Source organism: Lycium ferocissimum, chromosome 3, assembly GCF_029784015.1.
Source record: "Lycium ferocissimum isolate CSIRO_LF1 chromosome 3, AGI_CSIRO_Lferr_CH_V1, whole genome shotgun sequence".
NCBI classification, from domain to species: Eukaryota; Viridiplantae; Streptophyta; class Magnoliopsida; order Solanales; family Solanaceae; genus Lycium; species Lycium ferocissimum.
The window spans coordinates 2,062,983-2,075,998 of NC_081344.1; the positions used below are offsets into that span (position 1 = coordinate 2,062,983).

The 13,016-nt window shown below is 34.4% G+C and overlaps 1 protein-coding gene and 1 long non-coding RNA gene across 5 annotated transcripts; both read right to left on the reverse strand.

Moving 5' to 3' along the window:
- Positions 1 to 203: 203 nt before the first annotated feature.
- LOC132049203 (uncharacterized) lies at positions 204 to 4,046 on the reverse strand. Of its 3 annotated transcripts, none has more exons than XR_009413066.1 (6): positions 3,745 to 4,046; positions 3,563 to 3,613; positions 2,442 to 3,402; positions 2,067 to 2,160; positions 1,290 to 1,337; positions 204 to 1,196 (listed from the first exon to the last, which is right to left on the reverse strand). It is a non-coding gene; the product is annotated as an uncharacterized LOC132049203 (long non-coding RNA). The 3 variants fall into 3 exon arrangements; XR_009413064.1 differs by having other exon boundaries at positions 1,524 to 2,160; XR_009413065.1 differs by having other exon boundaries at positions 204 to 1,337.
- Positions 4,047 to 5,328: 1,282 nt separating this feature from the next.
- Positions 5,329 to 13,016, reverse strand: LOC132049204 (alpha-L-arabinofuranosidase 1-like). 2 transcript variants are annotated; one of them, XM_059439914.1, is made up of 18 exons: positions 12,781 to 13,016; positions 11,406 to 11,612; positions 10,874 to 10,928; positions 10,222 to 10,433; positions 9,790 to 9,911; positions 9,532 to 9,679; positions 9,230 to 9,299; positions 8,091 to 8,236; positions 7,912 to 7,957; positions 7,760 to 7,812; positions 7,150 to 7,294; positions 6,824 to 6,942; positions 6,667 to 6,738; positions 6,485 to 6,585; positions 6,296 to 6,352; positions 6,010 to 6,208; positions 5,638 to 5,775; positions 5,329 to 5,566 (listed from the first exon to the last, which is right to left on the reverse strand). In XM_059439914.1, the coding sequence occupies exons 2-18, from the start codon at positions 11,580 to 11,582 to the stop codon at positions 5,399 to 5,401; spliced, it is 2,028 nt and encodes a 675-aa protein (XP_059295897.1). In that variant the 5' UTR covers positions 11,583 to 11,612; positions 12,781 to 13,016; the 3' UTR covers positions 5,329 to 5,398. The 2 variants fall into 2 exon arrangements, with proteins under 2 accessions (XP_059295897.1, XP_059295896.1); XM_059439913.1 differs by having other exon boundaries at positions 11,406 to 11,621.

The window sequence follows — 13,016 nt, forward strand, 5'->3', positions numbered from 1 at the left end:
ATAATTCTAGTACGAAAACAAAAAGCTAATAACTCATTCATAGAAAATAGGGACGAAAACCTTAAATAAAATTTTGAAAAGACTATAATCCAAGAATAGTACTTTTTATAAGTGGATTGAAGCCTTGCCAACCACCAAGGTTGGAGCAGCACCAGTAGCAATTCTGGAAGCACTAAAGACTGGATATGATAGTAAATGATGCATTTTTCTGGTAACTTTCCAATCTCTTTTTTATTTTCTTAGAATTATATTTCACCTTTTGCTATTTCATTTTTCCGAAGGTTTACATCAAAATTTTATTGAACTTTTCCTGTTGTGTTGCATCATAGTGTTCATAATATATCTTAATTGGTGAAACAGTTTGCCAAATAGGGATCATATTTAAAGTCTTGTGACGCCCATGCTCTTTACACACACTTAAGACTCCCCTACATAAAATAGCAACCAACTTCAGGAAAAGAATAACATATGCTTCAAACAGAATTTAATATCTAGACAATTACCACTTCTTTTTTTTCCTACTAAGAGACAATTACCACTTTTTTTTTTTTTTTTTACTAAGAGACAATTATCACTTTAACTTTAGGAGTTGTTGCTCTAATATAGATCTATAATTAAACAGACTCATTCGCTAAACACAATACCTTCTCATAGAGTTTTTGGCATACTTGCTAACATCAAGGCACCAATAAATTAAGTATAATTGTACACAAACTTGTCCGAGAGAAAGGGAAAGAGGGGGAGGGGGAAAGAAACCTCCTTGACTAAATTCACATATGAAAATATAATAAGGATTAATACTAACATCGATCTCTTACTGGATCGTTGGATGACTTAATTCTACTCTAGCATCAAAATTTGAGTAAATTTTTCGAAATGATAATCTACTTAATAAGAAAAAACTTTATTAATAGGAGATACATTAACATTAAAGAAACAAAGTTCCTACGTCTTCGTGTCATTAGCTATAGTACTAAACACAAGACGGAAAAACACAATCATAGGTGAAAGTGCAAAACAATGAAGATATAACAGAGAGCCAAAGGATTTTCCATAATCGAGAATTCGAGATAATACTCGATACATTTAGGATCAAATTGCTAAATTCTTTCTTAAGCTCTACTCCACTGATATCTTCCTCACACTTTGAAAGGGATAAGTAGTAGGAATGAGAGATTGATCCCACTATCCACACCCTGATATGAAATTCAAAATCAGGAAGGGAACTATTAGAATAAAGAATCAACAAAAATACTAAAGAGAGAAGGGAGAAAGTGAAGGGAAAAAACCTTTAGAGTAAAAACTTTTAGAAATTTTCTGAAAGAAGCTAACATTATCTGCAATAAGGATTTCATTTTCAATTATATTCACGAATGCAAGTATAAATAGTAGAATTATGAGATTCTAACATAAAGCAAAGATCATAATCCTAGCTTGGAAAGCTTCTTAATAAGAACTATAATTGTTGCGTCAAATGAAGAATATAAAAAACCGACTCCAAGATGAAAATTAAACCAACTCACAGATTGTGAATATTTGAACATCAATATTTCATTTTCTGACAGTTCTTACGTCTTTCATTGAAGACCTGCAACAGAAGAAACATTCCAAAACAAAATTGTAATACACTCTAGCTTAAGTCATCTCAAAGGACATGAATTGCTAAGAAACTTAGTAACAGGGGTATCTACTTGGAATTCTTAACTGGTGCTATAAAAGTAGCCACAAAGTCATTAGGCCTCTAAATACCATAAATAGATTCTCCAGCTCTTCCAATACCAGTTGGACCTCCAATGTGAACAATAAAATCTTACGGTTAAATCAAATAAGAAAGAGTATAAGTTAAGATCCCAAGTCATCTATAATCAACAAAGGGAATGGATAAGGAAAAAAAATCTTAATGACAGACATTATCATAATACCCTCTCAAAGCAAGCTCTATGTAATCATGGCAAGTTATTGGCACATACTTGTGATACATCTACTCTAAAAGTAAGAATATCATTTTGTCCCTCGTTACCCAGAAAAGCCAAAATAACTAAAATAAAAAGCAGAAGAATATATACCTAAAGTTTAATGAACCAATGGAGTTTCAAGAGTGACCGTTACAGGCCCTTGTTCTAACCTTGATCACATCTCTGTAGGCCCTCTCCAATCAAGCTTCATGAAACGACAAAGAAATTCATCGCACATGGTGATAATATATCACATTTGAAAGCTCAAAATTCGCTTTTCCCTCATTACCCAAAATAAACACTACAAAAAAAAAGGTAATTTGCGGAGGTTGAAAGTTGCAATTCGCGGGAGTTTTAGACTCCGCTAATTGCTTGAGGAGGCTAAAACTCCCACAAATTGCAACTTTCAACTTTCGTAAATTACTCATTTTTTTGTAGTGCAACTATATAACAACAAAAATAAATTCTAATAGAAGAATATAGCACCTCATGTATAATTGAACCGTCGAAAGTTTCAAGAATGACCTTTGTAGGCCCTTATTTTGCGCTCGTCCACATCTCTACTACAAAACCATAAATAATTAGAATACAAAAGGAAATAGTGAATTATTCAACCAGATAATAACACAAAAGTGAAGCATTTCACCAAAATAATTTAACAAATCTAAAAAGACCCGTTGAAATCAGAAAGCACAAGTGTATGAGATTAGCTTTGCTCACAATTTTTGAGAGAACCGAGACTTGATCGTAGAGAGAAATTGTTAAAACTTGGAAGAGGAGTTCAATGCAAAAATGATTCAACTAAGCAGACAGATTTGAATAGATAAATTGCAATCAGGAAGAATATTAAGTTGCTCGTGGAAAGAAAATTGCAAATTTCCCCCTTTCTATCAATTATGTTGCCCCAGAATATGGTAGCACTAACATGTTGAGTGAAAAAAGTGATGCCTATAGTTTTGAAAATCTTATTATGGAGATCATTACTAGACGGAATCCGCTGGATTACAGCCGACCTCCTGAAGAGGTTTGTCACATATTGTCATGCTGGATTCTTGTTTCAAGAAACCTCCTTCTGACTCTGCTTAGTGGATCGGACTCACAGATAACTCTAGTTGGTTCGCTTAAAATAATGGTTTCAAACCGGAAGGTACTCCCAAAATTCAGTTTCCCATTCCCTCAAGGTGTGGAAATTTCCAGTGGAATCTAAGTAACGTTCAACATGAAGAGGTTTCTGGCATGTATTAAAGGAGTGGATAAACAGAACAATGGTATATCCAACAACATGTATTAGAGTGTACTAAGAAGTATCCACTTGTCACTTGAAACACGATGGCATTTTAGACCCCAAGTTGGCAGAGAAACCCTCCTCAAGAGACCCGAAACGTGTCCTTTTGGTAGCGTTACGCTATGTCCATCCCAATGCTCAGAAGAGCACTCCTCCACATCTCTGTTACAAAGCTATAAATAATTAGAATACAAAAGGAAATATCGAATTATTCAACCCAATAACAACAAATAAGTGAAGCATTTCAGCAGAATAATTTAACAAATCTAAAAATATAAGTTGAAATCAAAAATCACAAATGTGTGAGATTAGATTTGCTCACAATTGTTGAGGAGAGAATGGATGCTTGATGGTACAAAGCAATAGTTAGAACCTGAAAAGAGGAGTGTCCGAAAATTATCCAGTAAGCCATTCGATCAAGCAAATTAAATAGAAAAATCTGAACAAAGAAAATTGCGATAAGAAAGCTAAAATATCTATAATACAATTACCAACAATACCTACCCAAAGGGGAAAAAAGAACCTGGAAATAAAGAAATCCCCCAAAGCAAAAGTTTTCAGGGAAAGGCCACGTTATACCCTAAATCCAAATAATCAAGTGTGCAAACATAATCAGAATATGGGAATAGGAAAAAGACAATTCGATGGAACAGAGAAATGGAAAAGGGAAAGAAGAGGAGAAGAAGCGGTAGGTTTTGGTGAGGAACGTTTCTTTTCAGTTACATAAAATTTATTAAGGAGACGAATGTTGGTGTCGGTATTAAAACAAAGTACGGTTTTATTTTTTGGCTGGAGGTTTTTTAAGTCGCATTTTTAAAGGAGAAAATGGCAAAAAAAAGAAGAAGGAGAAATTAGATAAATACAAATGCTGGCTTGTGAGCTATGCCATGTCACCGGGCATTGTCTCTCCTTTATATATATATATGTATGTATGTATAGATTGGTCACCTGGGCTTTCACTAATAGTAACTAAAGAACTTTAAAGCAAAGTTAAGTTAGGATCAAGGACATGAAATTGAGGAGCTTGTTTTCTAGTACTTCCCCTTTGTTGTTCATATTATACACCATAACTGGTTCTTAACTTTGTAATTTATTCTATATTAGTCTCTAGGTTTTGCAACGATCACATCGCTTTTTAACCAAAGTCATATGTCAATTACTATATTCAGTCAGCATTTATCCTCAAAGAAAGAAGTGTCTTGATTGCTAAGGCTGCTTCTGATATTGATAAAGTGGATTTTGATAATCCGGAGAGTGACGAGGAAAGTGTGTCTGTTGATAACCTACCATTGGAGTCTAAGCTTCAGCTGAAGCTTGAACAGAAGATGAAAATGAAGTTGGCAAACAACATCAGATTATGAAGGAAGAAACTTGTTAGGAAGCGCCGCTTAAGGAAGAAAGGGCAATGGCCATCTTCAAAGTTGAAGAAGAACAAGAATGTGTAGTCTTTATCTCAAATTGTTTTGCGGGATTTCTGAATTCGCAATTCATCTCTTTGTAACCATAAAATCAGTTTCTTCAACTTGTTAACAGAAAATTATGGATTAATTAGCTTTTATTCCAGTTTGATTTCTCAAATTTTATGGGATAAATTGGTGTTGGAGTTTGTACTTGTTTACTAGTTGATACTTGATAGAGAAGGCTCTCTTTATTCCTTTTGATGTTCATGGAAAGAATGTTTGACAACAAGAAGCGGAGCTAGAATTTTCAATTTATGAGCTCAGGAGAATGATGCTAATTGACACCTTTGATAAGTAGAACATACGAATGGACAGGATTCGTATGATATTTTTCAGTAGTTCAGTTAGGCTCCCTAACATTGGCATTTCCTAATAGAAGGATTTTTCCTTATGAATGTCCTTTACTTGTGTATGTTATTGACTCAAACTAGTTCCAGTCGGGAAGAATATATGAATTGATTGAATGCAAGGATGCTCACTCGATCTTTTCTTATCAATCATTCATCTAAAAATCACACATTTTCTTCGTTTAATCTGAAAAGGACAGGGATGGAGACTCTTCCAAAGAAGTTCAATAGCAAGCACCTTGAAAGTGCAATTAAAAGTGACTAAAATGGAAAACATCAAGAACTAAAAACCCATGAAAAATAGATGAAAGTGACATAATCCATTATTGGCATTTTCAATGGTACATAGTTTTAGAATGAAGATTCAAGGTCAGAAGCAGTTGTTGCAGTCCTAATGCTTGAGGGTTTTTGTAACAAATCCAATGAACTGATAGAATATGGTAACAGTACAATATCCGTGATTTCGCCAGAATATGGTAAGTCTCCAACATCAATGATTTCGCCAATAACTGGTGAAATCTGCATAAATAACAGAATAAGATTTCAATGAAAGCAGTCACCAAATCAAAGGAAATGAACAATGTTTGTACCTTTTTAGGATTTGCGAAAGAATTCTCATCCATCACATTGGTAGATGTTAATATAGTTTTTGTGGCCCCAGCGATTTCCTTCTCCAATCCACTGATAGCGATAGTAAGAGTTTCTATGCTACTCCCAAAGTTCACAACCTGAAAATTTTATCTTTGACAAATGAGTCATGTGTGTATCTGCAAAATGAATTTTTATCTTTGCAAAATGAACTCCTCTATGGCATTAGGACTCCAAGCACTATAACCTATAAAACAAGAGTAAACCTAGTTTGTTGGTCCATTCTAGTTGTTCACAGAGTTCTATGTGAAGTATGAATCTAGATAATGTAAGTATTTACAGGTGCTAATAATAATCCTAAAGAAAATCTCCACCTTTATTCTTAAGTACTCGTTGTTATCTGTCTCGTTTCGCCAGATGATGGCAGATCCTATTAGTGAATTTGAAGAATTAGCTTGGAGTGTTGAACTTAGAAGAGTTGCACCATTGGACTCTTTGAAGAGGTGTTGCATCCAATAACTAGGGGTCCCATACACCTGTGAAGAATCGAAAACAATCGCATCTGCTTTCCACCTAAACAAAATAATATTATTTCGCAGAGATGATCTGGTTTTGCAGAAAAAGGAGAAGAAGAGTAAGATCAGAAGAAACTGAACTTACATCCAGTTATTGTTGTTAACAAATAGGGGTGCATAACTTGCCATTTCGATTACATCACTGCATGAGGATAAATACAGGTTATGGTCAAGCAAAGAGATCATACGACCTTTTATTGACATATTTTATTTTACCGATATATTAAATGTCAAAATACTCCAGTTGATATATAATACCACAAATGGCAAGTACCTGTTCTTTTCTACTCCAATAAGGAATCCAGCTTCACCCAGTGCTGCTAAAAGATTACCTTTTCCAGCATCTTCATGCACGGCATACTCACTTATAAAAGCCTATAAACATAAACAGTATACATAAGCACAATGTAAAACAAAAGGCATTAAATTAATCATCAAAGTGAACATTTAACTCACCTTTGGTCCACTGCGTGGCGCACCATCGAAACGGCTGGCATTAGAGAACATATCACTTGCACTGACATAAATCTAACCATAGAAACATCACGAAGTTAAAATCTCATATGAAGACATGAGTTAAACAAAAGTTAAAGCTCTCAATGTATATTCTTACATGAAAATCATATAAATCAGCAGGGTGATCTAATGCTTTGGAAGAACCATCACAATTGGAGATTATCTTAATATCTGGGTAGGCTTCTTTGATTGCCGAATAGAACTTGAGGTAATTTCCTGAATCATAATACAAGGATTTCAGGTCTTGACTCAATCCTCAAGATTCTTCGGAGGCTATGAAGCCCGTGCAACTATAAACAAAAATGTAAAGGGATGTCCCAGCTACAAAGTTATGCATGTATTAGTCTTTATGCATATTATAGATTATGATCCAATGAAACAGAGAACAAATGTGTTCTTCCAAATACAATGAGGTCTGCATACCAGGGTAATGTGGCTTATAACAATCCTCGTTTCCAATAGCAACATATCTTAAATCAAAGGGCTCTGGATGTCCCATTTCAGCTCGAATCGAACCCCATCTTGAGTTAGGAGCACCTCTCGCAAATTCAAGACCGTCTAAGATATCCTGGACAACAACAAATGCTTATATATCTTAAGAAGAGTGCTTAATATGCAATATCCACAGTTAAAGTTGTTTCCAGAACTCTTAAGGTTGACTTGCATCTGTTACATAAAATGATCAACTTAAAGAAACAAAGGCCAAATTATGTTTCAATTCCAAGGATTATAGACAAATGAGGTAAGCTTTTAGCATCTAAAGGGTAGGTACCCTAGAATTTGGAAAAATAGAGATTTCAAAGCTGATGGAAGAGGAAATTACAACGGAAAAAGAAGGATCACTCTTAGAAAATCTCGTATCAATATGCCTCTTATGTTTCAGTGGAGCATTGGAAATCTATATAAGTTATATGTCCCAAAATTTTACCATCAAATTGATCTTTATAGAAGATATATGCTTTTAAAAGTTCTTAATCAGATTAGCAAGTAATGCCCATGTCATGTGTGTGCAGGGAAAGTGCAGGAAACCTACTTGCACGAAAGGTAAGATACTGGAAGTGTCAACTTGGTCGTTGTGGCTGATTCCTGAGAATAATAGACATGTAGAGAAAACTAATTAATTGCATGAAGAGAAGACAGACTAAAAGAAAATAATAATGCATCTTAGAAAGTGGAGGAGATAACCGTTGTTGAAAACCCAGACTGGCAATGCCCCCAAGTCCTCAGAAAGCTGCAGAACAAAAAAGGACTCGAGTAAGGCACATGCATGATCATACAATTATATTCATGTTAAGAGTATGTGTGTGTGTTTGCCCGGGTTTTTAAAGTATTTGCATCAAATTCAGGAGAGAAAGGAATGTTACTTGAAGAAACTCAAAAAGACCAAGCCCATCATCGGTCCAGTACTTCCACACGTCACCGTAATGGCCAGGCCTGTCTTCCCATGGTCCAATGGTTTCTTTCCACCGAAATGCATTTTTTAAGTAGTCACCTTCGACAAAACAGCCCCCTGCAGACATGTGTAATGATATATTCATCCATGTTGAGCTAGATCATCAGACGTTCAAATGGAAGATAAACCCCTACATATAGATAGGGGAGAACTCCTCCACAGAAGCACATGAACAAAACTAAACGTAAGTGATCCAAATGTCAGAGAACTTTTCTGAAAATTTGTCTAGCATGCATCTCCTATATCCAGCAATATGCTAATGTATTATATATAGCATTTGATTAATTAACTTTATGTATGTGCTTAAAATAGAAGTTATTAATAGATCAAGAAGGGAGCTCTGATACTTTAAAAAAGCAGAACACCCGAAAAAGAAAGAGAAGAGAAAAATGAAGTCCGAATTCCATGCTTATTGTTAATTTCATTCTCATGGTCCCTTGAAGAGGACAGTGCTGTGAAATAGAAGTGGAACTCAGATAATATTACTTGCGGTACCACATTAGGTAGAACTTGAACCAGAAACATAATATAGACTCTGAATGACTTCAGAAAGTAATCCTCTATCTAATAGTTTGTTCCCCATATGTGAACTCATTTATGAATTTGGATAAGATCATAATCTTTGATATTGACAGCTCTTGGTTTCCATCAAATTACTTCGTCTCCAATTGGTTGGAGCATAAATTAATGGAAAAGATTCTTAGAGTATAGTCAATTTCTTATTTCCAGGCATACAACATAACTTTACTCTTTAGTGAATACTTAACTTTATTATTGACACTAATTTGAGCATAATTTCCAGTTACGTTCAATGAATTTAAGGAGTAATTGATCTCTCGTCGCTTTTTAAGGCATCTTTTCAAGCAAGTATCAATCTTTTATGATAATGTGTAACAATATTTTTGATCATCAAGAGGGAATTGAGTGGAGAAGTCAAAATAACTAGCAGGTACAAAATACTAACTTTGATTCTATTGTAAGTATAATGCGTCGCTCCATCAGCTGGTAATGTTACATGATCCACATAAACAGGTTGATTTTCAGGAATACCTGGAAATCTGATGAATGCTGGTTTCAAATCTTTAAGCATTCCAAAAAGGTCTTTCCGGAAGCCATGCCCCTACGCCAAGAAAATTGCCAAAACCTCATTTATGACACAAATACATCAAAAGAATGTCCATCCGAATAGTTGCAATAATTTGTAAACTTTTTCAGGTTAAGTTGACAACTATCGGGCGTTCTTGGTTAAATGGTTAGCAACCCCTCTAATTTTCTTAAATTTAAACTTAACAAAGTCCAATTCCTTAATTAAAGTTAAATTCTTTTCACCAACAAGTTCAAAACATACATACATTATATGTGTCCAGAGGCATCAATGATACTTGATCAAACCATATAACTCCCTTTGTAGTTGATCTCAGTTCCAGTCTTGAATTGGGATCGGTTCCTTCAGCTTCCAACAAAACCAACGCCTTTGTCCAACTCGATACATTTGCAGCTCTGCAAGAACAATAGAGAGTGAACTGTAAAAAAGACGAAAAATCCGTAGAAACATTGGTGAGAAAATTAGGAAAAAATAGACAACTACATATATAGCTTATGACACTTACACTACAGTAGTTGTAGCCAGCTTCTTCAGTCCATTTGAACCGGTCAAAGCTACTGATAGATTAATTGGTTCTTCTGAACGCACATAAAATGCCAGTTTGTATCTCTTTCCTTGTTCAATATTCTGCAGGAAAGCATAAATATAAGGACACAACAAACTCGTGAGTATATAAACATAGAACTGCTAGTCTAATATCATAATCTAAAAAAGCAACCAAAGCAAAACATAAAAGGAAATTAGCCAATAGTATACGGAAATATAATTTACCATATAATTTTAGTGGATGTCAACATGAGAACTGAAAATACATATGAAGCAAGTCTGATGTGCTATTGCCATTGCCAGAATATTGAGCATTTTTATGGTGAATCTCTATGAATGGAACATAGAGACCATGAAATTATTAGTATAAAAAGAAAAGTCGGTAAGATACCATGCCCCAGAATCCAGGATTGTAGACACCAACTCCTCCACCTGGACATATATTGGCACCTTCAATGTCACAAAGCACTTGTACCCGCAGTGCAACTTTATTCCGATCAAAACATGATGAAAGATCAGTTGATACGAGGACAGAAGAATCATCCCCAATGATAACCCAAGGTTCAATGATAGATGGTGTAAATGAGCCTCCAGATTCGAAACCTGACAGTGGTTTTTCAAGAAAACAAAAAATTAAAATCAAAGCCAAGAACATTTTAAGTGGCAAAGCATATTGGTACACTCACTGAAGTCTTGTTATCAATCAAAATGCATAACTCTTGAACCATAGTAGAAGTCTAGAACATATAAATGCTCTCCAATTTAGTTTTTCATGTACGAATATATTTCAATGAAAAAGTAATTATAACAATTGAAGGGAGAACAAGATCATATATTTATATGTCGAGTTTCTATTTGACCAACAGTAATGTCATTGTCTTCATACTTTCCGCCTATAAATCCTGTTTTTCCCTTCTTGTCCGTTTCTTTTTTTAATATTAAAGATAGGTAGATTATTAAGCATTAATATCTACAGTCAAAACATGTATTTCTTCTCTTTCAGTTTTTTCCTTTTCTAAATCACAAAAAAAATTGAAGCTCACCTCTATTGCTGACAAGTTCAGCCCATAGTCCACCAGCACCAGCATGATTGATCTCCTGAAAAAGAACGCCGAAAATGTTATAAATTATTTAATTGACAGTCTCTAGTTATCATGAAAGATGCATCCCATTTTATTTTCCAACAGTATGGGATAGTTTCCCACTTCTGCTAATAAATAAAATAGGTAGCACATCCAGCCAAATAGTTGGAGAAATGTGAAATTAGGCACTAACGACACTTATCAAATGACCAATCTATTTACTTTTACTAGTTTAAAAGTCAAAAGGGAGTAGCTTGATGCTATGCATAAAATAATTTTTTTTCCTAGGTACAATTTCATTAAATGTTTCTTATGACTCTACATATCATTTATGCACCAACAATCAGCTAGTAAAAAAATGGTTCGCAAAAGAAAGAAAGAAAATAAAAGGACAGACAGACACCTAATGAACCAAAACATTTATACACAAAAAATATGAGGTGAAAGCTTCTCATTTTCACCAGAATTGAAACACCTAAATGACTTAACTCACCTCAAAAAATATTCCAAATAGAGTATCCGGTATTTTCCTTCCTGATGCTTCAGACATATTTACTGAAAGTAGCACTGTCTGATATGCGCCAATCCCACTTGCAGAATATTGATGTTGGATAAATATCCCAAACAGAACTAAAAGGAGAATGCAAGAAAGCGAGCGGCTTGAATCCATATCCTTCTCACACCTCAATGTTCTCGGAGCCTATTTAAGCTTTAACAAAGATGCTAATTCAGTTAGATTTTTATCAATCAAAAGAAGAAAAGTAATGAAGTCGCTAACTATTGCAACAACCTAATGTCATCAAGAGATAGTACCACTAAGATGATTCTTCAAACAAATGTCGGTCTTTTCTGTGTTATGAACAGTATAAGTGGAAATCAAAGAATAGTAGAATACAACTCAAAAAATCATAAATATAGATAAGAAAAAGAAAAATTGTTTTAGTGTGGACAGAAACAGACAGGTAACAACCGATTTCACTAATTTCCATAGGATACAAGTTGCTGGTCAAGCTTGGACAGAGTAAATCATAAATCCTAGATTTGAGAGGGCACTCAAGTAAGCTGGATTCATTAGTAGATATAATAGCTCAAAATCCAATGAACTGGTATTATATTTAAGTATCCAACTTAAATCTTGGGTCGCAAACAGTGATCCGGTTGATGATGAAGAAAGACAATTCTTGATTTAGTTCTCCACCTTAACGACATAAAATAGGTTTGATCAAATTATACAGAGAGTGGCATTGGACAAACTAACTAGTTTAATATCTTGCTCTTTTAAATAATTATATTATTTTTTTATTAACTCTCCCTTGTTCCTTTTCAAGATCTCAACAATCATAAGTGAGCACCAATATGACCTTGGACCATATTTAAAACTAGATAAAGGAAGAAAAAGAGGAGAAAAGAGAATTAAATAAGCCTTTCCCTTTTTCACTCAACTATTAACTCATCTAGTCAATGAAAAATGAAAAGCTTTAAATTTTTTGTGCTTCACATTTTCCAGTAAAACCAAACAAAAGATTACTACTCCACTTTTCTTTCCCTTTCTCCTCCACTTTTGACTTCTTTTCTCTTTATTTAAATAGTTTAAAGCTGAATTACAAGGAGAGACGCAGGATCAAGAATGACTAGCCACAATTTGATAAAACAACTAAATAGATGTCTGCCTGAGTGAAAGAACATCAAAAGGCTGTGAAATTACAACCAATTGACAAAAATTGCAGAACCCATGAGAAACATAAAAAATGAAAAAATAAACACAAAACAAAAGTGAGAAGTCCATAGCTAATCATTAATTGCAAGAAACAATGAATGAACACAAAAGGTGTGAAAACTTCATTGTTCCAAGTTCACTCATTTTTTACCTGGAAATGCCTAACCCCACAAGCACAGAGCACCGTTCTGGACTTTGCAAATTAGTGGATTGACACTCTGGTTGAGAAATCTTTTACAGTGAATAATGTGGGATGAATTGTTGTGTACTCATTGAAGATATCTTGTATATTTGCATGTATATATAGAGAGTTGTTGCTTGAAAGATGTAATTATGGAGAAGGGAGACGAAACAATTCAATTATTGACATTTACCTTTGCTTTCACG